This window comes from Neolamprologus multifasciatus, chromosome 12 (assembly GCF_963576455.1).
Source record: "Neolamprologus multifasciatus chromosome 12, fNeoMul1.2, whole genome shotgun sequence".
NCBI lineage: Eukaryota > Metazoa > Chordata > Actinopteri > Cichliformes > Cichlidae > Neolamprologus > Neolamprologus multifasciatus.
In genome coordinates this window covers 4,978,664-4,999,400 of record NC_140450.1, presented here as the reverse complement: position 1 = coordinate 4,999,400, position 20,737 = coordinate 4,978,664, and the positions used below count along the sequence as shown (strand labels likewise).

General features: G+C 38.9%; 2 protein-coding genes across 3 annotated transcripts in view; both read right to left on the bottom strand.

The window, feature by feature from the left end:
* p2rx7 (purinergic receptor P2X, ligand-gated ion channel, 7) overlaps positions 1-20,737 on the bottom strand; it is a 48,977-nt gene that overhangs the window by 3,504 nt on the left and 24,736 nt on the right. Inside the window, exons 2-13 of one of the 2 annotated variants that reach the window (XM_085181166.1) lie at positions 8,125-8,675; positions 7,392-7,539; positions 7,221-7,292; positions 7,009-7,081; positions 6,064-6,160; positions 5,457-5,537; positions 4,787-4,922; positions 4,128-4,264; positions 3,854-3,944; positions 1,485-1,550; positions 593-703; positions 384-491 (exon numbers count right to left, since the gene is read on the bottom strand). In XM_085181166.1, coding sequence (XP_085037292.1) covers positions 384-491; positions 593-703; positions 1,485-1,550; positions 3,854-3,944; positions 4,128-4,264; positions 4,787-4,922; positions 5,457-5,537; positions 6,064-6,160; positions 7,009-7,081; positions 7,221-7,292; positions 7,392-7,539; positions 8,125-8,246 — 1,242 coding nt within the window. In that variant the 5' untranslated portion in view covers positions 8,247-8,675. The remainder of the gene's footprint in view (positions 1-383; positions 492-592; positions 704-1,484; positions 1,551-3,853; positions 3,945-4,127; positions 4,265-4,786; positions 4,923-5,456; positions 5,538-6,063; positions 6,161-7,008; positions 7,082-7,220; positions 7,293-7,391; positions 7,540-8,124; positions 8,676-20,737) is intronic. The other variant, XM_085181167.1, reaches the window with a different exon arrangement.
* Positions 11,173-16,547, bottom strand: LOC146506232 (glutathione S-transferase theta-1-like). The gene is made up of 5 exons (XM_085181177.1): positions 16,392-16,547; positions 15,728-15,815; positions 15,082-15,238; positions 13,152-13,328; positions 11,173-11,559 (listed from the first exon to the last, which is right to left on the bottom strand). Exons 1-5 carry the CDS (start codon positions 16,495-16,497, stop codon positions 11,359-11,361), a joined length of 729 nt encoding a protein of 242 aa, XP_085037303.1. The 5' UTR covers positions 16,498-16,547; the 3' UTR covers positions 11,173-11,358.

Below are 20,737 nucleotides of genomic sequence, written 5' to 3'. Positions count from 1 at the left end.
TTTTGTGATCTTACAAAGCTTCAAACGAGCGTCGACTATTAAATTAGTCGTCGACGATTTTGATAGTCGACGTAATCGTGACTAGTTGACTAATCGTGGCAGCCCTAGTATGAATTACGACCTCTTTGTGTTTTGGGAGTAGAAAAGACCTGCTGTGAGAGAAGAATTATGTGCTACAGGTGAGCACAGATGTTATTCTCATCTCGCTGTCATTTATAATCTGGGTTTGCTCACATGGTGTATTTAAAAGCAGTTGAATTAGCCATTAGCAGCTCCCGTTTCTTTCTGTAGGGTTGTATGTGCAGGCTACTATCAAGCATCTTTTTTTGTACATTTTCCTCATTTACACTTTGATTTCTGCACTCTGTGCTCTGTAGGTTTACCTTACGTGGCTGAACAGACATCGGTTTGATGACCTGTAAACTTTTCTTTTGTGAGCGTTTTACCCGTCGAAGGTTGTTCTCATCGATGTAGGAAACACAAAGGATGCACTGCAACACACGGTCACATGAAATAACATTAATGACATTATCTATTACATTTTTTGTCACTGGTTCAGAGCTGCAGTAAACACAAAATCAAATCAAAACACCTTCACCTTCTCTTGATCTCGGATTGATTCCACTTTCCTTTCAGAGTAGTTCTGACCGACCTCTGCAGAGTAACAGCTGGTTCCAATCAACCAGTCGATCAGGATGGTTGTCTGGACGGAAAGACAGACTTTCACATAAATAGAGATGAGGGACACTTTCCTTCAGTAAACGTGAACTTTACACTAAATACGATAAATTACATTAGACATATACAAAACACAATCAAGTTGTTTAAATCAAAATTAAGTCAAAAAGTTACAATTTGGACATAAAACCCACATTTATGACCAAACCTTTCTTGCCAAACTAAAAGGTTCACTTGCCATATGTAAGCAAAACTAAAATTTCTTCTTCTTTTTTTTTTTTACTGTGCATATTTGAAAGGTAAGCTTTTAACTTTTTGAAAATTCTATAAATTTTTATAAAATGTTATTAAAAATCTGTCAAAAGACAATTCCAAAAGTTTTTAAATAAGTTCTTAAAATGTATTAAATAATAAGGTAACCATGACATTCAAAGGACAACATGTAAAAATGTTATAAAACTATAATTAAGGTAAAAGTATACATACAAAAATATTCCTAATGTTAAGTCTTACGTTAAAAAACACTCTACACATGAAACTTATTTAGACTTTTTACTGTGAGTAATTAATACAATTTAAGAAGATTAAAATCATGTAAATTTTATGAAATTATGAAAAACTTCTTGATTTTTTAATGACAATAATTAGCTTCCTTTGATTTTTATAGTTGCTCCCCTGCATCTGCAGAGGAGTTGAATATATTTTCCATGCGCTGCACTCCCACTCTGGACTTTAACACTGAGTCCCACTGTGCTCACTCCTGAAGGAGGATAAAAGCATGAATGGACATGTGTGTGGTCTCTCACCAGGGCGTAGTAGGACAGCGTTGAGCCGATGTAGATGATGAGTTGAATGAAGCTAAACTTTCCCGCCTGAAAAACAAATCACAACATTTTCCCCTTGCCAAAAATTTGGATATACTGACGCCAGAAATTTCCAAGAGCAAACGGGCAAGCACAAATTGAGTTACTGATAAAATACTTCTTGTATGACTTGTCAGTAATTTTATTTCACTAACAAGATATAAAAACTTTTTCCCTTTCAACTGGAAAAAAAAAAATGCACATAGCCCGCTAAACATAAAAGCCAAAATTCACAGATACCGAGTCTAAAAATATTACCAATCACATAAATCTGATTTGTCTGATCTGATTACATTTTGCTTCTCTGTCCAACATCAGTTTGAATTTCCCAGTGTTAAACTTAGATTATTTCCTACAGCATCACACAATCAGTCCAATTTTAAGCATTTTTTAATTCAGATTCCAGCTGACTTGACATTTGCATAGTTTTAAATGGAGTCAAAGTTGCATAACAGGAGTAGGGAAGAACTAAATACATAATTACATTAAAAAGGGGGGGGGGGGGGGTGGCAAAGAAAGTAAAAGAGAAAAAAAGAGGTTATGAATGAGTTTTTCGAGAATAGTTTGAAAGAGTTTTTCAGAAAATAAGTCAGTCTTATGCAACCGATTTCTTTGAATCCAAAAATGGTTTGACATGCAAGGTCAAATGACCCAACTGTAATACATTATACATGGTTTGGTTTGCAGAAAATCTGATCTCCTGGAAGTACATCTAAAAATGACCACAATCTCTTCACACAAGGCAACAAAATGACAGGAAGCAGGTTCTATTACAGCTGTGTGAAGTTCAGAATTCAGAACATATCAGAAATGACTGGCATGAAATAGAAAGGTTAACTATTAACATTTACATTTGTCAGTGATGTTGACTGTTTAAAGGAGCACCTCATTGCTGTGCATTGCCGTTATCGCCTTCTAAGTGGATTCACTGCTAAAAGAGGTAATAAAGGAAGCACTGACCAACAATCAGCTCTCAGATACTTCAGGGTCACTTCACTCATTTCAGAGCCTTCCTGAGAAAAGTTCACTTTTCAGCCACAGTCCTGGAACTTTTGTCTTAATGAGGGCTTTTTGATAAATTATTAAATAGGAGGAAAATATACGGTGGCCCTGAGAGGCCAAACGGACTGCAACTTAAGAAACACCAGCAATAAGAAAAACGCTGCAAAAGCACACAAAACACAACGGAAATAGGAAAAACGGATTTCCAAAAGCACAAGGGAAGTGTTTCTGGGGAGACAATAACCCGACGGACCAGTTGCAGGAACCAAAATATGCTAAGAATTGCGCTGGGAGACACTTAAAAGAAGTGGAGGATCTATCGGTTTTGTGAGGAAAGAAAAGGTGAGAGGTAAGTGTGTTAGCCTAACTATTAGCCTAAATATCCGTCATCAGTATGATATGAATCATGATAAAACACACCTACCATGTTTTGGGTTCCTGCCAATGGTCCGTCGGGTAATTGTCTCCCCAGAAACACTTCCCTTGTGCTTTTGGAAATCCGTTTTTCCTATTTCCGTTGTGTTTTGTGTACTTTTGCAGTGTTTTTCTTATTGCTGGTGTTTTGTTAAGTTGCAGTCCGTTTGGCCTCTCAGGGCCACTGTAAAAATATCATAAACTCACATTTTTCCCCTGGGAACCCATCAGCGGATCTAAAGCAAACATTTCCCAAATTAGCGTGCCAGCGTGGCTACAGTATGCAAGGACTATAGCAGTGCAGTAGTTAAAACTGCTGCCTCGCAGGAAGCAGGTTGCTGGTTCAAACATCCTGGTTGGCTTGGGCCTTTCTGTGTGGAGGTGTGTACAGTTTGCATGTTCTCCCTGTGCCTGCGTGGGTTTCCTCCCACAGTCCACAGGCATGCATGCTCGATTAACTGGTGGTGCCAAATTGGCTGTAGGTGTCAGGTAGTAGTGTTTTAGGTGAATACTGTGAGTTTTTTGTTCTAATATGATTTCTAATCTTTAGTTCTTTGACATTACCATGATCGATATCATGATTTGGTTTTTTTTTTATGGTTTCTTGTTCATTTAATGTGAGTCACATTAATATACAGTAAAAAAAAAAACAACAGCAGCAGCAGGATCAGATTGTTTTGGGAGAAATCAATCATCTGGGGGGGGGATAATTAAACTATTCTGAAAACACGACAACAAAAGAGAATTTTTCAGTTTTGTTGTGGTGTCTTATATTAATATTGTATTTTTTTACTCCTCTGGGCCACAGTAGTACATTGTTAGATCGATTCAATGGATCAATACTGTGATTTTCTAAGGGACGGAGGGACGAAGCAATAAGGAAATAAAAACCTCACCTGTCCAAATACCATGACATCAAATCTGATCCCAAATGCTTTGTAGAGTGTTCGCTCCTCCACTCCATTCACAGTGTTGTACTTTGCAAACCTGGTGAAAAAACACAGGATGTGACAGATACAATAACTTTGAAGGGCTGACGTAAATATGAAAGCAACAGAAGGTTTATCACCGCTTGTGTATAGCTTTAATTGTTTTCATTGTTCCTTTGGTGACTCTTGACTGTCCACTGCACACACAGCACGATGGTGGTGACCTTTGACCCGCGCTCACCTGAAGTTGAGGCCTGGATAGAGCGTCCTGTTGCTCTCTTTTTCATCTAGTCGCTTGAAAGAGTATCTGGGAAGGCAGTGCTGCATGACCCTGTCGAGGTTGCAGTCCCATTTGATCAGGATGCCGATGACGCCTCCCTGTGGTCAAAAGCGGGACTACAAAAGCTCAACATTTACAGAGGAAAACCCAGAACTGATTTTTTTACATTAGTTCATGAGTCAGAATTTAGAGTTTTTATTGTTTACTGTGCTTGTGTAATAAGGTATATTTTCCCAACATATTAAACTTCAAACCTTCAAACAAGACTATTTCTACTTATGTCTGAGAAAAAAAAAAAAAAAAGCAGGACAATAGCGGCAATTAAAACAAAGTGCACCCTGAAAACAGAACATAAACATAAAGAAAAATTAAACTATTTCTTTATTTTTATGTCCACACACAGCTTGTTGTGGCAACGCTTCCTTTTTCTTTTCTTTTTTTGCCCATCAGCGGTTTTTCATTTCTATTTGAGGACAGAAATGGCTCACAAAGAGGAAGGAGTGTTGATGTCCATTTTATTGACTAAGTTAAAATCTCAGGATGGAGAAATATTGTGGTACCAAACCACTTGGGGATGAATTCTGCTTTCACCTGAGAGACCCGTGAACACATTAACTCACCTCCACTGACATCTCAGAGAACTTTTCCCCGGCCTCTCGGACGATGTCTCCCAGTCTGAAGATGGGGCACAGGGAGTCGTTTCCTCGGTGGCAGTTCCTCAGGTAGGCGTCGTTCATCTCTGGGAGGATGTTCCTTCTGTAAAAGAACGTTTCAGTTCCCTGGTAATGAAGAGGGTCTTTCTGAATGTTTTTTTATGCCAAATGCAAAATATTAGCATCATTAAACACAATGTGCAGTTGCAGCAACCCAGCAACAAGGAGCAAAGGTAACACAGCAGCATAGGGGTTTCTGTATGTATTTGTGCAAACAGATTTGCAAATGCATGGACTGCTGAACAGTTTTGCTCCTGCACAACAGCACAGTAAACCTGAAATGAAACAACTGTGATCCAATTTAAGTGATATAACATCACTGTTTTCACTGAAGATAAAGATCTGCAAGATGAACTGTAAAAAAAAAAAACAAAACTCCTCAGCATTAAAAAGAAACTGTCACAATGATCAAGCTCCAAGAATTAAAAACTAACTCCAAAACTGCTGATGCAAGAAAAAAAACCCTGAAAGAAAAACAAACTCATTGAAAAAATACAAAATCTCTGCATTTCTTAACTGAAGCAGCTGAAGGGGAGAAACTGAATCTGCTGTATCCGCAGGCACAGAGCAATCTCACCTGATGTAGTTGAAAGCTGGGAACCGGATGTTGTTTTTGACGAGGACAGTGAAGTTCTCAGCTGCTGCCAGCAGAGCAGGTCTGCGTCACATGAAGCGATGATTATTAGCCAAAACGCTTTTGAGAGCAAACTAAGCCAATTAAAAACTGCTGGGAAGTCCTGTCAGCTTCTCAAAATGCTTCTTGCTCTGTATAATCGATAGATGTTCATATTTATATGAGTGGTAAATGTATGACTCTAGTATTCGAAGATTGTGTGGTGGTTTAAACTTGGCTTCTACTTATTGGAGGGGGTGTGATGGCAGTATTAGTATGTTTTTCTCCTGCTTTACAGTCCAAGCTTTTGCAGAGGACTCCTTGTATGATGTATCTTCCAGCTGTTATCATAACAGAGCCAAAGAGGACGTGGGAAGAAGGGAACAAATCATGGAAGAATAACAGCTGTGTCTTGCTCCTGATTGAGTTGGTATAACCATTGCGCAGTCTACATGCATCTAACTAGATGTTGTACCCATGTTTTTTAGATCGAGCTCACATGATGTGGCTGTCGGTGAACTTCAAAGACTTCTGAAATGTCACATTGTGTAGACAAATTCGTTTCTCTTACCTTGGAGGAGTCGATCTGGTTTCGATCGGACACCACGCAGAAACTTCACAGGTTTTCTTCGATAAATCAAACTTCACACACAATCCCGTTTGAATCCCTGCGAAAGGGAAGCAGTCAGAACTACAACCATCTGAGCTGCAAACCAGAAATGATTAATTCCTCTGATTTCTGTGGACACAGGACGTCACTCTCATTTTGGGAACAGCACAGGGATCCAGTGGTTAGCAGAGTCACGTCACAGTGGGGCCTTTCTGTGTGGAGTTCTCCTTTCACACTGGGCCTGTGTGGGTTTCTCCCAGCTTCCTCCCACACGATGATATGCATGTTAGATATGCATGTTGGGCCGTGGATGTGAGTTGTAATGTGGGAAGTAACCATTATATAATATAAACAGATGGTTAAAGGTGCTTTGTAGCCTAAAGCACTTTGAGTGGTCAGTATAAAATGAAACATACAATATTTTTAATGCTGTGTTTTTATGTTTTGTTACTCTTGTTTGTCTCACAGTTTCAGTAAAATGGTTTAGCTGCTCTACTTGCTGTGTATGAACCAGCTGAAGTTTTATTTTTACATTTCTAATCTTTATAGAAAATCTATTTAAACTGACAAAAGCGGGATAAACTTTTAATACTTAATGATGTCTTTATTCTTAGCTTCAAGCTCATTTATTGCTACTGAATTTCTAATTAAATACTAATTAAAAGCTAAAGTTGGATCAAAAACTGCAGTTCCCATATCACTGGTGGAGGTTGACTCCAAAAGTGAGTGAATCTCCATAGACTCTCATGTTAAAATGCCCAATTTCAAAGTAGAAACAAACATGTTTAAGGTGAACTGGACTCCTTCTTGTTTGCTGCCCTTCTAGCAGCTAAAAAACCTGCAGCCTGTTGGCTCAATTTTTAGCCCTGGACATGAAACAAGGTGTATTGAAAGAAGTCACTGTACCGTGTTTCTGCTGGTCCCAGGCTCCTTTCTCACAGTCCTTATCAGTGTGACAGAATCTGCCTTTGAGAGGAACCTGAGAAATAGACAGAAAATTGGAGTTCCTCCTATTAACGACATCTTCTATTTACTGTGGTCTTTGTTAGCAATATGTGATCTCATTAAAACAAGATGAACACAGATAAAAATAAAAAATATAAATGATGAAAAAGCACCTGCGCACATTTCCCCTGCTTCTGATTCTTTGTCACAATGACGTTGGTCACCACAAAGAAGGTGTTCTTCCCCTACAAAGATTTTAAAATAAATAAATAAAGGATTTTTTATTTTTAACAACCACAAAAAAAAACCTTCACAGCTCAGCACCCGGAGGATCAAGCTCCCACCTTCCAAGGCCCGCTGTAGTCCACCTCATCCCAGACCATGTTCCCGACCTCGGGCAGGGGCGCCTGAGCCACACCCTTTACCTTTGTGGTAACCGAGCTGACCACCAGGTCAAACTCCTGGTACTTCCTGTTCCATAACATCATGATACTGCAAGATAGGAAATAAATGAATTTTTTTTAATGATTAGAGCTTGGGAATTATGAGTCACATTGTCTGGTTTAGAGGATAAAGACTCAAAACTGAAGGAATATGTTCAAGTTGTAGATATTTACCGGACACTGATGGTCAGCTTTTTGTAGCTTAACCAGTTTTAGGCACAAAAAAAGCTGCAATTAGCTTTTATGGTGATTAATCAAAGGACATTTATATATCTTCTTGTCTAATAACAGAAAGGTCATGTTTTTCTGCAGCTGTCTCTGCTACTAGCTATGCATGTTTGGTGGGAAGCAACAGAAATGCTCCTTTTCCAAATGGAAATCAACCAAAATGAGTTAAAAACTTGCTGGATATGAAATTTGTTCCTCCACAAATTGAGGATAATTTTAAGGATCTCACACTCAAACTGGAGTTCAGACTCCGTCAGATATTCATAAACGATCACTCGTGTCCGTTTCTCCCTGCAGACGCTTTGAGCTTTAACGGGACTTGTGAAAGTGCAGAAGTGAGAAGTGCCAGCTGACCCGCACTGTGCGTGCGTGCGTGCGTGGGCTCAGATATTTCACATCCACTCACCAGATGAAGAGCAGAATGGCTCCGTTCAGACTCCACTTGAGTGAGCCGAGCCGGACGCTCTGGATCCGAACCAGCTTGTTGGTTTCATACTGACACAGAGCGCGCAGCCTGCAGCACGGCATGGTGACGATGGAAAGGCGCTCCGGGCTGGATTTTTAGGACTTTTTGTCTGATTTCTGTGCGGAGGAGGAATCTCTGACTCATTTCTCAACTCCTCTTCCTGTGTGGATGGTCACATGGCCACACTTCTGCAGATGCACCATGCGCTCTCGCGGAGGGAATTAAACTGCAGCGCGTGTCATGATATCAGGATTTGTATGTCTAACAAATGTAAAAGGTAACCTAGACATCCGAATTATTTTTCTCTGACGTTATTTAGTGTTCCAATATTAACGATAGCCCTTAATTTCATTTACTGGGAAAAGCTTCCCACGGTTCCCAGTCTCATTCCCCTCCTAGATAATTTGTTTAATCTGTTCTGCTGATTTTATTTGTGATGTTTAGTTGAAATGTTTCCTGTAATGAGGGATCATTAAGTCTGATATCGGCTGCTTTTGACTCTTTTTAGCGCGAATTTATGAACTCAGGTGTGTTTATTCTATAAAACTTTTGCATGTTCATACATATTTATGCTTTTTGTTTATTTATTTTTGACTGAAACTGCTGTTTTGGTTTTTGTTTTGTACATGATAAAGGTCGGTTGGACCGGAACGCTGATTTAATAAAATAATAATAAGCGAGAGTGTGTGGAGGTTAGAATTTATCCTTTTACTAAGACTGCAAAGCACTTATTAACTCACAACCGTCACCGAGCAGCTCAGAGATCAATGTGCACAGATGGTTGAGTCTGAGCCGTTTTCAATAACTGGAAGTAGCATACAGGACATATACAGGATGTTTTTAAAATATGGAAAATGAAAAGTGACACAAGAATAAAAAATCATTTAAAAGTATTTTAGCTTTTTCATGTCTGTTATTCCACTGCAGTTGTGAATTGCTGCTGCACCCCGTGGATTAGAGCGCAGCTCGTGTTGGTGAATATTTTCTCAACAGTTTTGGAAAATATACGTTCATATTTTTAGCAATATATAATTTCAAAACACAAAATTAACCAGGTCTTTTTTGTGTGTTTATTTCTCGTCTCTCTTGTGAACAAACTTACTTGATTTTTAGAAGAAGAAGAAAAAAATCTAATTTTTCCTTCTGGCGTCTTCGCCTTTGTCCACCTGCCTGCACAGAGCCAGAGGAAAGGAAACTGTGTTTGTGTTGTTGTAGAGGAAAATACATTTACCTCTAGACTCATTCAATTGTTCTGTGAACTCATAGTTCAAAATCATGAAAGGAGGTTCAGGATGCGGAGAGGATCGGGAGAAACCACTTTAGGACTGTCAGAAAAGTTCCAGATGACGACATCAAAATGATTTTTGAGAGGACGAAGAATAAAGGTGTGAAGCTCTTATGTTCAATGTGTAACACAAACATGAAAAATAAAGGAACCAAGACTTGAATCTTTCTTCTGTTTTTTATTTCTTCTTTTAAACAAACGCCTTCCTGTACTCTAGATGGCAGTGTTGTCTCGAAGGAGTTTAGGGGACTAATCAGATCACTGTGGAAGGATTACCTCTCTCTGTCTCCATGCAGGCTTATTAAAATTATTTTTAAAAATGTATTAAATTAAAAAAAATACCAAACTGAAACTTCTTTCCATGCAGCAAAGAGAGAAAACTAAACAGCAACAAAATGAAGAATTTGGTTGTTCCATGTTTGCTTATCTTCCAGATAAAGAGCTTCTTGTCCCCAGCAGGACAAATGGATTGTTGTGATGGGACAGACTTTCCCATGAGGAAACAATGAAACAGTCATGTGTGCAGAGCTGGAATTTCACTCAGGTCAGGGTTTCTACATAACCAGTGCATTAAATGTCAGACCGTTTCCTTTCCATGCAGTAGTTTAAAGCAGGAACTGTAGAGCCAGTATCATATTTATTAAATGTGCCTTTAGCATAAATAAGATCAAGGTGGCATCCAGAATTGAACCAAAAACCTCTTGATTTGGAGTCAAGTTCTGAGCTCTACCCTACATGTCCCCAGCCCTGTGCAAGCCCATCATACAGTGTGGGTTACAGCGAGCCTGAAGGCAGCACTTTCGTAATTATACAGAGAAGAGGACACACAAAGAGCTCCTGACATCTCTTCTCTTAGTAGTATTAAAAGTATCACAGAGCCATCGCATCTCCTCACTGCAGGATTCAATAATTCATTTTTTGTCCATTTTGCCCAAAGTCCCTACATCTAATTTTCCAAAATAAAAAAAAAACTATTGCACCCTCTCATTTCACAGTTACAGCTCGAATCCTGTTTTCCCTCAATTTGAGATTTTTTTAGAATCTACACATTTTACACAATATTTTTTCATCCTTTTAAAATTAGATCGAACCTTTTTGCTTTAGACGTCCCAAACAGAGTTCCATCAAGACCCTCGGTGCATGAACTGTCAACCTCTCCAATCATGCTATAAGGGACTCTTATTTTAAATCCAGGGGCAATGTTTGAGTTTTCGAGAAGTTTTTATAATTTGGCTTTTTCTTGGTCATTCATCTTGTTTGTAAATGCACATGTGTGGTGTACAAACATATGCAAGAACCTAAGCTCGTGTCAGTGTATTTAGTTTGGGATATTTTTATTACTGTGTAGAATTTATCTAAATTGTGAAGCATTTTTTAACTGTAAGTTAAAAAAAGGTGATACTGAAATTAGGTTATTATTGTATTATAACCTATAATGAGCATCAGTTTTCTTAAAAACTCACTACAATGTTTGATTTCAGATGTTCCCTGCTGGAGGATGGTGTCTGTCAGTATCACAGATCTGTGGGGAAAAGCTGAAGATCAGGTTTTAAAATATTTTCTGGGGAGGATAGCCTTCTTGTGACCTTACCTTGACTTTGTGATAGCCACAGGCTTTGTTATTCAAAGTATTTCACCCATTACATTTGTCTAAATGGAAAAATGTCTAAATCTGTTCTTACATAAGAAGCGATTTCCAGAAATTCTGTGACTGGCTGACAACTTAGTTTTAATCAGATGTAAATTTATTTATTTTTTCTTTGTACAAAGTGCAGATGGTTAAATGTTCATGATTATTTTAAGTATGAAAACGTTCCAATAAAAACAAACTGGACTGAACAGTCCGACCGATAAAGTTTGATTTTGTCGGTTTGCATACAGAAACCTCCTCAGCGGAAAAGCTTCTGCAGTATAGGTTTAAGCTGGGCAAAACTGCTGCTGTTCTTCAGCTTCTGTGGCATGTTGCTGGACTTCATGAGCGCCTCGTGAGCTTCTTCGAATAACTTCTCACCGAGCTCTTTCTTCACTCTGTCCCTCCAGGCGATCAGCTTCGGGCGACCTTCAAACCCATCAAAACCAGTTCCAATAGGCTGCAAAACAGACAATAGTGCAGTTATATTTGTGGAAATCAGCTGACAATTGTTAGAATTTAACAAATCAAACCATAAAAACTCAGAAGACAAAAAAAAGTTAGAACAATCCGAGTATATCATTTTGATTGATTGATAGGTAATTTATTTTAACATGTGAATATACAAGTACATTTAGAAGAGAAAATAAGAAAGAAAAAAAAAATACTGTACAAATTACATACAAAAAAAATGATTAATTTACATGTTGAAAGGGAGTGGGAAGAAGTAAACACTTATTTAATCCCACCCCTTTGCCATAAATTATCAGTTAATATTTAGTCAGCTTCCTTACTGATATAATTTGTAATAAAAACAGTGAACAGATTTCTGATATACTATATACTATAATATCACATCATGAGTTGTTTTGTTTTTTTTGTTTTTTTTAAATAGAGACATTCACTTAATTTCAATATTTTCCTTTTCTTTATAGTTCGAGAAGATCATATTTTTATAACTCTTTTTGAACAGTTTTATGTTTGGACGTTGCTTTAATTCCATATTCAGACTGTTCCATAGTTTCACTCCATGAACAGAAACACAAAAGCCTTTTCTTGTGGTACGTACCTTCATTGTTTTGAAGTTACAAAAACCCCTTAAATTATAACTTCCTTCTTTCAAAAAAAACATACTCAGAATATTACCTGGCAGTTCTTTATTTTTTGCTTTGAATAGAATTTGTGCTGTTTGGAATTTCACTAGCTCGTCAATTTTCAATATTTCAGACTGCAAAAATAGTGAGTTTGTATGTTCCCTATAACCTGCATTGTGGATGATTCGAATTGCTTTTTTTTTGAAGAGTAAAAAGTGAGTTTAATGTGGTTTTATAGTTATTGCCCCAGACCTCTGCACAATAGCTTAAGTATGGTGAAACCAGTGAACAGTATAGAATATGAAGTGATGTTCTGTCGAATACCTGTTTTGCCTTGTTTAGTATTGCAATGCTACTTGATACTTTGGAATGAATATATCTTACGTGAGCTCTCCAGTTATTTTCATTCAGACAATTCACCTGATGGACTATCCTGCAGTTATGACTGTCTGCCAGCTACACGCTTATCACCTGGCCCTAATGTGCTCCATGTGAAGCAGGCTTAATGTGGAAGTGGCCCTAATTTAAATATATGGTAGACATGTAGATGAGTTAAGGTACCTGAACTCATCACGAGTCAATGCTGCCAGTCAAGGCCAAATGTTGTCCATGAAAACAGTTAGAAACGACTTTTGACCAAGTCCAAGGGATTTAAACCCGGAGTAAACTGCAGTTTAAGACAACTTAACTCGACCACAATGGACTGCTAACACAAACCAACTGGGCACAGTACCATAGATATGGTTAAAGATTAAAACCTGTACACACGAATGATTTCAATTGGCTTAAATGTGACAAGACTCTTGGAGAAGAGATTTAAAGCTCCCTCTTCACACATGCTGTGGGAGTTTTAACGTATACGCAGTATTTACTTATAATTTTAGGTTTAAAATTAGTTACGACAGGCAAAGTAGAAATCCTGCGACAGAAGCAGCAGTAGTGATGGAAATATTAGTACCTGGATGATCTCCACTACGGCCACCACGTCAGCCACAGAGATTTTGTCCCCGAGGATGAACGGTTTACTCTGGAGGAATTTCTCCTCCAGCAGGTTGAGCGACTGCTTCACATTCTCAAGAGCAAAGTCCATCGTCTCCTTCGGGATTTCAGCATCCATGGCAATCTGATACATAGCCTGCCATCACAGACACACAGAGATTAGCTGTTGGCACCGGCAATGCAGTCAAGAGTAGGGATGGGTATCGTTTAGGTTTTATCCGATACCGGTGCCAAACCGGTACTTTTGAAACGGTGCCGGTGCTCAAACCGGTGCTTAAAGAAAGGAGAACACAAAATTGGTCCAAAAACCTCTCATGTTTTTTTGTAAAAAGATAACAATGTTAGCCTTTTCTGCAGCTATGGGGCATATATGGTATCATTCTTGGCTGGAAGCAGCTTAAACAATGGAAAAAACACAAACTTTGTCCAAAAACCTCTCATGTTTAACTGTTTTCCACTTTTTCTTTGGTCATTTTAGCCTTTTTGGCCAGGGTGAAGGGAGTATCTGCCATCAAACAAGAAGACAGCCGCATGTAGCTACGACGGTGTTTGCTAGTTCACCTTACATGCATTAATGTAATAACGTGGTTAGCCTAATCAACGTAAATTACACACGAACAACATTAAGCTACTCACGCAGAGAAGAACGGCTGCTGCTGCCATCATCATCATTTCTGCTACACTGGCAGGGCTAGGGGCCAGGACGCTACTCTTTGGTTTTTTGGGGGATGTTGCTAACTCCGGGTCCGATAACAGGCACCACACCCGCAGTAGATGCGCTCGGTGTGAGGTCTCGCAGCAAGCTATCAAATACGGCGCATTTCTCGGCTTTTAAAAAAACGCTATGCGTCGCCAGGTGTTTCATCTGATTCGAGGTGTTACCTTCTTTGACAGCATCACAGTATCAGCTTAAAGCACTTGTTGCAGCTGCTGAGTTTGCATATTTTGCTGTGAAGTACAGCCAGACTTTTGACCGCTTCGCCTTGGGCATTTTTAATCTGTAGCTCTGCTCTAAAAGAACGTACGTACCTGGACCCGCCTACTATCCTCGGAAACGTAAAATGATTGGCTAGAATTCAAAGTGTATCACAGCTCAGGAAAAAAAGCACCGAAATGTGCGCTGCTTTTCGGTCTGGTTACTACCATTTATGTCAGAACCGGTGCCATCATGGCACCGGATACCGGTACCCATCCCTAGTCAAGAGCCTAAGAGAGATAGTTATTGCTGATCCAAAGAAAGATCTTCAAACTTTTCTGTTTAGTTTTGTTTCGGTTTTTCTTAGTTGACTCTTTTAAATGTTTTCCGTGTGGAATGTGCGTAGATTTCCAAATGTTCTTTTGGATATCGTTATGCTTAAAATCTTTAATTGTTAGTGTCTGACTGCCAGGTGGTCATGAACTCAACATTTACTGGATGGACATTCATAGCACGCAGAGGATACACTTTTTGACTTTTCCTTTTGTGGCACCAGCAGGTGATCCTGTGAAGTATCTCACTATCCTGGCACACTGTTTACTGGAAATTATTACTGTAAATATCACAAATAAAGCATTGTACTAATGGTGCTTATTCTGTGGGGTTTTTTAGAAGTGCCAGTTTTCAGCTCAGCCATCCTGTGTCGTTTAAATTTCATGCAAAGCTGCTGACTTTGTGCGTTTCTCTGAAAGAAGAATCAACTCTAAATTAGTGCAAAAGTCTAAATCCAAAGTGAAACTGGTCCACTGAAACGTCCAAACAGATGTGTCAGTAGGGACCAAGAAAACAGCTGGGCATTACATAACTTGTGAAAACATATCTACAAAAGGAACTAATCAGACAAACGAGGCTGATGAAATGTGTGTGTTGAAAAGCGTCAGGCAAGGACAGTTGATTGAACTGGGACACGAACCCTGAGCAGGAAGACCTTTGAACAGTGAGCTCTGAGGTTCATGTGCTGCCAGGAGAAGTATTCGTTCACACGTGCTCGCTGCTGCAGATCAGCAGGAAACCAGTGATCTGCCACTGACCCCGAGTATTTCTGCGTAAGGTATTCCAAGATCGCAGTACTGCAATACAAGAGAGAACAAAAACAAATGATGTTTTAACCCCTACTTGCTAAAGTGCAGAATTTAACGATTCTTAATGATCTTTTAGTTTGAGAAACTCTGTTTTGTAGGTTCAGCTTTAGCATTTCGGATGTCACAGTCCTGTTTTTTGAGCTGTAAATGACCATATTTAGATTACTCTCACAAATATTTGCCAATTACTGCCAAGTATCAAACAAGTGAAATACTCAAAACTCACTGAGCAACACTGAGGCAGAGACGTCTTAGATGCACTCTTAGTACAATTACAGTAAATGCACAGGAAACCGTTTAACGTGGCACAGAACTCCATGCACAAATGTGGAACATGTGATATTAGCTATGCTGCAAGATCTAAGTAAAGTATGTCAGAGATACAAGAGACAAGTAAAGTAATTCAATTAAATATATAATTATATCATTTAAATAATGTGTAAAGAAGCCAGACCAAAACTCAGACGCCGGATGTACCTCTCAGTCAGAATGAAGCCTCCATCCTTCATGACAGGAACCTTTCTCACAATGCTGATGTCCCCAAACTCCTTGCTGTACTGCTGCCCTGAGACAAACACAGAATCCATGCAAACACGTTAAAAAACAGATCTAGATTGCACAACTCCATAAATTGTTTCAGAATGTGGGGGAAAGAGATCAAACAGACTAAACTGTCTGGAAGCAGAAAGCATTGCAATGTTTCTTTGTTCCTTTGTCTTGGGGTTTTTTCTCTCCCTGTTTTACTTGCTTGAAAAACGTCCCTGTCTTAAAAAGTCGGGTATCTCAGAGTTAACAAAACTCTTTCTGGGTGAAATGTGAAAAAATGTAAAATGATATCCCAGAGGGAGATTTCGTGAGTGTTAGCAATTACAGCTGAAGTTAAAAGCCCCGGGGGCATTCATCTCCTCTGAACTCTTGCGAAATCTTTTTCCGGTCCAAATTATTCACACACAAAGAGAACAACTTGCTATGACTGCAGTGATGCGGACTTCTATGATAAGTTCAAAGTCTACAGATCATTTAGCTCTATATTTTTCTCCAAAATATACAAATGCAACTATTTTAGAATGTGAGCGGAAACTTTTACAAAAGCATGCATGAGTCAAATATAAACGATCATCTCTGTCTCATGCAAGATTACCTGCGGCAAGGTCGACAACCTTGAACTCAAAGGGAATCCTGAGCGCTCTGGCGAACAGAAAGACAGAGCGACAAGGTGGGGATATCAAATCGAGATAGAGCTCCATGTCGGAGTGTGACGGCTGCAGACGCTTCCCTCTGTGTTGTAGCGACTCTCCTGCCGAGCCTGATATAGTCTATCTCACCAGAACTCCGCCTCTACTTGCTACATGACCTACTTACGTTTAAGTGATAGTGATCGTTCAAAGTAAGCAATGGTTGAGCAATCTGAGCTTTGGGCTCAACTTAACCAAACATTTCATGAACTCTCTTGAACTCATGAACTCACTTTTTCATCTACTTTATGGGTCTCTTAGCTCAGCGGTCTCCAACCTTTTTTGCGCCACGGACCGGTTTATGCCCGACACTATTTTTTACGGACCGGCCTTTAAGGTGTCGCGGATAAATACAACAAAATAAAACTAGTAGGGGAGACCGGGGATAGTTGTAACGTGGGTCAGTTGTAACACTTCCAATTTCTCCAATCAGGGCTAAGTTTCAAATGACGTGACTCATCCTGTGCATGCCCAATTCAGTTCTGCTATCACATGTGGAAAAATCAGCACATTTGGTCAAACACAGACAATTTAACACGAAAAAAAGTAATTTGTATGCCCAAAAGTAAGTTTTTCTACTTTATTTCAATTTCTAATAGCATTATCTGCTTTGCAGTTAAACTCATCAAACTTAAATTATGTTATTTGCATGTCTATGAGGATATATTCTGTGTAGGTCTTTAGTGCTAATGTTTTAGCCGTTGGCTGTAATGTTAGCTAGTTCATGGCTATAGGAGTCTGGGTCAGTTGTAACAGCAACAGTCTGGGTTAGTTGTAACAATAATGCAGATGTTACAACTTACCACACTATTACTTTAACTTATATTAAACAAGTTGGGGCAACGACATCAGCAGAGAGAGGTTCACTGGTCGCTTTTGTATATGCGGTTAATGCCATTGGCAACACAATTCCTCCACTGTTTGTGTTCCCACACATACATTATGCAGACCACTGTGTCAGAGATGGACCAGTAGGAAGTACTGGTAGTGGAAATAAATCAGGATGGGTGCAAGAAACAGATGTCCTCATCTTTCTGAAGCACTTTGCAAACCACACCAAGGTAAGCCATGATAAAAAGTAATGGAATTGCGATGCTGGTGAACAACTACATTTTTTCAGCTTCATTGTTATGTTCAAAATTGGTGCAAGAGTTGTAGGTTATAATGCCCACTGAGCCAATGAGGCCAAACTCAAGGAAGACCAACCAAAATTAATGAAATATTCAGTTGCAGAAAATTCCATAATTTGTCTTTTTTGGGGGGTTGGAATATGTTCAAAAGCTAGATTTCTGCATTCTGTCACACACACACACATAGCTACATAAATGGCTCTAAGTGCATTCATGTGTTGAATAAACAAAGATTACATGTTAATGTTTTGTTAGTACCCTTATTTCATTGTGTTACATTTCACCCCAGGATATGTTACAACTAACCCAGACTATGGGGTTAATTGTAACATTTCACTCTTTGTGTTTGAGACCATACCATGCAATGGGTAATTGTGCTGCAGAGAAAATAGCTGCACTATTTAATAGCCGAGACATGTAAATACTTTGCATTACATTTTGAATCCACTACCTTAAAAGAGCTCAAATTTACAGACAGAAATGTCAAAAATGTTACAACTATCCCCGGTCTCCCCTACCGGTACCAGAAAAAAAGAAGATTTATTCATAACACACGTGAAAAGACCCAGGAAAACCGAGTTAACAATAAAAACGATAACAAAATAACGCTGAAAACCGATAAAAACCCTGAAAACTATACATTTCACACCTGAGTCTCAACTCCCTCCCTAACAGAGGGAAGACTGCAGCATTTGTGTAAAAAGAAACGTTTATATTTAAAAAGAAGTTATTGTGCCTGTGCATAAAATGACTAAATCCTAGATTGTTTATTCAATACTTTTTTAAATCTTTGAATTAATCTTCAAAGTTTCTAATTAAATTTTCATTTAAATCATTTTGCATTAAAACTTACAACATTGCATAACTGTGCAAATACTGACTGTAAGTCTGAGTATGAGCTCTCACCTACATCTTATCAGATGCAGCTGAAAGCAGGGATTTGGATTTTGTTTTTGACACGACAGCAAAGTTCTCAGCTGTGTCAGCAGAGCAGGCCTGCATCTAAAGAAACAATTGGCAATACGTGCAGAAGCCAAAATCAATTAGTCACAACCCATAAAAATAGTTGTTGTGTTGGATGCACAACATGGAACTGCAGAACTTTAAAGGCTTAATGTGTATTTAATGACTTCTTGAAGTTAAATGGTTGTTCCATATCTGCAGATGCCTGAAAACAAACTGAATGATTGGTCCAGAGCAGACTGTGGTGTCCATGGATACTATAAATTTTATACTAATTTTATACTAACTTTACACAGCTGTTTAAATCCATAAAGGGTTGCAAACCTCAGAGCCACAGCAGTATAGGCCGACTGATTACAGTCTGATAAGCGAGAACAAAACTGCACTAAAATGCTAATTGTTTTCTGATTTTTTAAGTTATAAAAAAACACTGAACTGCTGCACTGGATCTTTAAACCCTAAATAAACCAGTAAGACTGCTGAAATTGTGCACTGTGAAGACACCTTCATTGAACTTACCTTGTGGGGCTTGTTGTTTCTATCAGACACCACAAAGAAACTTTTCTTTTTTCCCCTCACACATCAGACTTCACACATGATCCTCTCCAAATGCCTGCAGGAGGTTAACATTCATTTAAACCTTTCGGACCTTTTTGATTCCTTTTACAGATGAACTGAACCAACCTTGAAATTAGCACAGAGCTGTATGACTCTGTTGCACTTTTAGGCTGAGCTTAAAAGTGCAACACAGTCATACAGTGCAAGTGCAAGTGCAAGTTGTAAGTGCAAGTTGCACTTTTAGGCTGAGCCTAAAAGTGCAACACAGTAATGGTAAATGGCCTGTATTTGTATAGCGCTTCACTAGCACTTTACACATCCACACACTGGTGATGGCAGCTACATTGTAGCCACAGCCACCCTGGGGCACACTGACAGAGGCGAGGCTGCCGGACACTGGTGCCACCAGGCCCTCTGACCACCACCAGTAGGCAACGGGTGAAGTGTCTTGCCCAAGGACACAACGACCGAGACTGTCCGAGCCGGGGCTCGAACCAGCAACCTTCAGATTATAAGGCGAACTCCCAACTCTTGAGCCACGATCACCCTGATAAATTTCTCTGCTGTCTGTGGAAACTGGTGGTTTCTATCATTGCTTCTTTTTTCTCTCCTTAAGGAGCTTTAATTTTGCTAAAGTTAAACATGTTAAGTGTTTAAAATGCAATATTAAAATGATCTGAGACTTTTGCACATCTTTTTGAGGCCTTCTTTGTTATTTTTTCTTTGTTTGGTTTGTTTGTTTTTAATCATGTGCTCTAGATGGCAGTGTTTGCTCAGCTTTGGTAATAAGCGACTCAAATTAGATCACTGGATAAAAGAGTTAAAACTACTGTCAAACTGAAACGTCATCCTCACTGCAGAACAACCAAGAATTTGATTGTTACATTTTGGTCTTCTCCCAGGAAACAATGAAACACATATATGCTAAAAGCTGAAATATAACTCAGAATGTTTAGGTTTCAACACTGTTTTGAAATAAATACCAGCTCTTTAGTATGTACGTGGATCTATTTACCCTTGTGACTGTATATGTCTACATCACAGAAGTAGACATGCTGAATAAAGGCCTTTGAGTATTATAATCGTCCTGAGCAGGAGAAGCGTTGCAAAGTGAGACCTCGTATCCACTCATAGTAGTACGAAATCACCCAAAATGTAAAAGAGTGATAGGATCAACTAAATGCTCTTCTCAGAGACTACATCAGGTAAAAACATAATTCTTTGTCTTTACATTCATCAGGTCCCAATCAGCCCAAATAGCAAAGAGAAATTAAAAAGGCATGAAAGAGTTCAGGTCTTAGGAGGTTAAACACACACAGAGAATATTGTTGTTGTTTTTTTGTCTTAATGATTAATACAAGTTAAAAATCACCTGAAAGTTGCAGGAAACAACATTTTTAGCCCTGACTTCAATGAGCTAACAGATTCCACACACATCAGGTGTGAAGGGTTTTTCCACATCTGGGGAGCATGAACACTAAATGCAGTTTGGCTTTGCTTCATCCTAAGCCTGTTCCTGATGACCTGTAAAACTATTAGCACAACTTTTAAATCTCTCCTTTTATACACAGGGAGCCATTGCAGCGATTTGATGACTCGTG

What these genes read in the sequence shown, in the direction of transcription:
- LOC146506232 (XM_085181177.1), bottom strand. Translation starts at nt 16,497, where the DNA reads ATGGAGCTCTATCTCGATTTGATATCCCCACCTTGTCGCTCTGTCTTT. An exon ending in GGTTGTCGACCTTGCCGCAG is followed by an intron (nt 15,816 to 16,391) that starts GTAATCTTGCAT and finishes TGTTTGTCTCAG; the next exon opens with GGCAGCAGTACAGCAAGGAG. An exon ending in CCGTAGTGGAGATCATCCAG is followed by an intron (nt 11,560 to 13,151) that starts GTACTAATATTT and finishes TCTGTTTTGCAG; the next exon opens with CCTATTGGAACTGGTTTTGA.